This window comes from Olea europaea, chromosome 16, assembly GCF_002742605.1.
Source record: "Olea europaea var. sylvestris chromosome 16, O_europaea_v1, whole genome shotgun sequence".
Taxonomy (NCBI): Eukaryota; Viridiplantae; Streptophyta; class Magnoliopsida; order Lamiales; family Oleaceae; genus Olea; species Olea europaea.
In genome coordinates this window covers 7,727,162-7,730,796 of record NC_036252.1, presented here as the reverse complement: position 1 = coordinate 7,730,796, position 3,635 = coordinate 7,727,162, and the positions used below count along the sequence as shown (strand labels likewise).

General features: G+C 42.3%; 1 protein-coding gene across 1 annotated transcript; it reads left to right on the top strand.

The window, feature by feature from the left end:
• The first annotated feature begins 274 nt into the window (after positions 1 to 274).
• LOC111411982 lies at positions 275 to 3,197 on the top strand. Its single transcript, XM_023042695.1, has 3 exons — positions 275 to 1,064; positions 1,430 to 1,777; positions 1,877 to 3,197. The coding sequence occupies exons 1-3, from the start codon at positions 594 to 596 to the stop codon at positions 2,498 to 2,500; spliced, it is 1,443 nt and encodes a 480-aa protein (XP_022898463.1). The 5' UTR covers positions 275 to 593; the 3' UTR covers positions 2,501 to 3,197.
• Positions 3,198 to 3,635: the final 438 nt, after the last annotated feature.

Below are 3,635 nucleotides of genomic sequence, written 5' to 3'. Positions count from 1 at the left end.
ATAATGTCTAATGACCATTTAAGAATGCATTTTTTTAGAATAATGTGACACAAACAAGCCCATAATATACGACCAATTCCTTGACATTCAGGACTGAATCTACAATTTACAAAAACGTAGAGAACTGAATCTACAATTCACCAGACATTGAGGACTGCACCTAAAATTTAGCCCTCACCGTCAATAAAGTAGCAGCACACACTCTTTTCTCTCTCCACCATCGGTCCCACGCTGTCACTCTCTCAGCATTTTCTCTCTCTAAAAACGCCACTCTCTTCCTAAAGTTTTTTATCACTGCGCTCACGCCCTCAACTTTTCGCTAACTGAAAAAATCTCCTTGTTTAGCACACCAACACTCTCTGTCTATTGCCCAAAACTCTCTTTCTAAAACGCCACATTACCTTCGTCCCTTGATACTATCATAATCACATTTGTGATCAAGATTTTTGTTGTGGGATTATAGAAAATGCTGATGACTCTCGCTTATTGCTCGTATTTCACTCTCTGAAGTTTAGCAGAGTATTTATAGATACAAGGAAACCACGTTTTTTTGGCCTGTTATATACTGCTTTAAGTGTCTTGTTGGGGAAAAAATGGAGAAAAAGCAAGGTTTTTTCTCGGTGCTAAAGGACGAGGTGGTGAGGGGGTTATCGCCGGGGAGGTCACGGGCTAAGAGTTCAAGTCGGAGTGGGTCTCCGATAACGAGTCTTCTCCGGAGAAAAAAGAGTGGTGGTAACGGTAATTATGTCGAAACGATGATAGCGAGATCGGGGAGCCTGAGGTTAGTCGGGGAGACGCTAACGCCGTTGATGGAGGGTCCGGATCCAGACGGCGGAGAAATCGGGGATTCGAAGCGGCTCGGGTCGGGGCTCGGGCAGTGGGTTCGCGGGCAGTTAACCCGGACCCCCTCCCTTCCAGGAGGGGCGGCGGGTTCCAATGGGAATGGGTACAACAAGAGGTCTGATCTGAGGCTATTGCTTGGGGTCATGGGTGCCCCTCTCGCCCCTGTGCACGTTAGCACTACTGACCCATTGCCTCATCTGAGCATCAAAGACACTCCCATTGTACGCCTCTCTATCTCCACACACACACACACACATCCCTGTACATAAATTGTATAGGTGTGTGTGTGTGTGTGTATTTCTGTGAAGCATGCTGGAGTTGTTAAAGTTGAAGTAAATTCTGAATTATTCTTGGGAGAGTATGTTATGCTAAAATTGTGCAATTGAATGAAATTACATGAATATATATGAATTAATGCTAAACTGAACCAAGGTGGCTAGATTTTAAGCAAAGAAATTGTAATGGTTACAGAAAATTTGGATGCGGTTGTTTTATCTGATTTCTGTTTATTAGACAGTGCTGGGCTCCTTGTCACTCTGGAAAAATGCTCAATATTGCTGTCTGATGTGGGTTTGTGATTTTGCAGGAAAATTCTTCTGCCCAGTACATATTGCAACAGTATACAGCTGCATCAGGAGGGCAAAAGATCCAGAATTCGATTAAGAATGCATATGCCATGGGAAAATTGAAGATGGTAGCTTCGGAGTTTGAAACTGCAACAAAGGTAGTGAAGAACAGGAATGTGGCTAGAGCTGCAGAGCCCGGTGGGTTTGTTCTCTGGCAGATGAATCCTGACATGTGGTACGTGGAGCTTGCAGTTGGGGGTAGTAAAGTTCATGCTGGTTGTAATGGCAAACTCGTCTGGAGGCACACTCCCTGGCTTGGTGCTCACACTGCAAAGGGGCCTGTTAGGCCTTTGCGCCGTGCTCTTCAGGTGATGATTTGTTCTCATCATTTATACAGCCCAATTTTTGCCAAAATTTTCTTTTCTGGCCATCTGATATTGTGTAGACGTGCGTAATCTACTTTGCAGGGTCTTGATCCAAGAACCACTGCCAACATGTTTGCCAGTGCCATATGCATTGGAGAGAAGAAGATCAATGGTGACGACTGCTTCATTCTGAAGCTTTCTGCCGACCCACAAACATTGGGAGCCAGGAGTGAGGGACCAGCAGAAATCATAAGGCATGTCTTGTTTGGCTACTTCAGTCAGAAGACGGGGCTTCTTGTTCACATGGAGGATTCACATCTCACCCGCATCCAATCTAATGGAGGCGATGCAGTATACTGGGAGACGACCATCAATTCTTACTTAGATGATTACAGGCCCGTGGAAGGAATCATGATTGCCCACTCTGGTCGTTCCATTGCTACGCTTTTCCGGTTTGGAGAGACAGCAATGAGCCATACAAAAACAAGGATGGAAGAAGCTTGGACAATTGAAGAGGTTGCATTCAACATTCCCGGCCTATCAATGGACTGTTTTATTCCACCAGCCGACTTGAGATCGGGGTCCATCAGTGAAGCATGTGAACTCCCTCAGGACGAAAGGGGAAAGTCTGCAATTGCCCTTGCAGCATCCCGAGCTAAGGTTGCAGCTTTGGAAGGAACTCACAATAAGAGCATTGATGGTGTCGTCTGGAAGGTGGAAGTCTAACCATGTAGGACCAACTTATGGCAATTGTTCATTCGCGGTAGGCAGTCTCTTATCGACTAACAGAACAGAAATTACAAATTAGGAACTCAGATGATTAGGGAATCTTAATTTTACTATAGTAGAGCATAATCATTCAAAGATTCGTGCTGAGTCTCAATGATTATACTGTTATTACAGAGTCCAACAAAATGTTGGAGCTCGATTTTCCTAGCAACTGATCAAGTTGTTAGTTGAACTCTCGGGGGTGGAGGAAGGTGATGAAGCTTTAGTATTAGTATTAGCCAAACCATTAACCTGTTTTTTCTAGCTATTCTACTAACACCTTTCCTGCCTAAATGTAGACGAACACGGCAGTTAGAAGGGGAAACGCTACATCATGGGTCTGATGGTAGTGTTTCAGTTCTTCAGATTTAATTTGTGTGCCATTTTTTTGTATTTCTCATGGTTGTTTGATTGTGTTGAGCTTTCCCATGGGATTTCTGGAGCTTAGGGGTATAGGCAAATGTAGAAGAGAAAATCTTTGTTAAGTTAGTTTTTGCAACCAAATTCATGTCTGAATGTCTTATGGTTTGTATTGGTTTCTTTTCAGCAATGTCAAGAGAATATATAAACATGTCTGTCCAATCAGATATTGAATTGTTTATGAATATTTTAATACAGAGATGAGGATCTTTTCTTCATCTCTTCCTTTAGGTTATTTCTGAAATGTACATCTCATCCTCTTGAATGCTAGTGTTACTGTTTAATGATAGTATAATACTTATGTATTTTGATTTTCTTGAAAAATAATGCTATTCATCAGATAAACATGATCATGCACTGGTCTCATGTTCATATCTACTAGAGATAAATAGCATTATTCTTTCAGACGTCAATTGCCCGCATAGTTAAAGTTGTTAGGTAGAGATGGACATGAACCTGGCGAGACATGGAATATATGCTGAATTGTGCAAAGTTGATGATAAATCCCCTTCTCTATGATCTCATCTAATTGTGCAGTAAAAGCATCCAAGGGAAGTTGGAAATGGCTTTAGATATGTGGGTGCAGTTTCTTTTTGCAGTGCTCATCGTGCCTTTTAGTCCCATTGGAAGAGATTCTTTAAAATTCAATTTCAATCACATATTAGTTTAATAA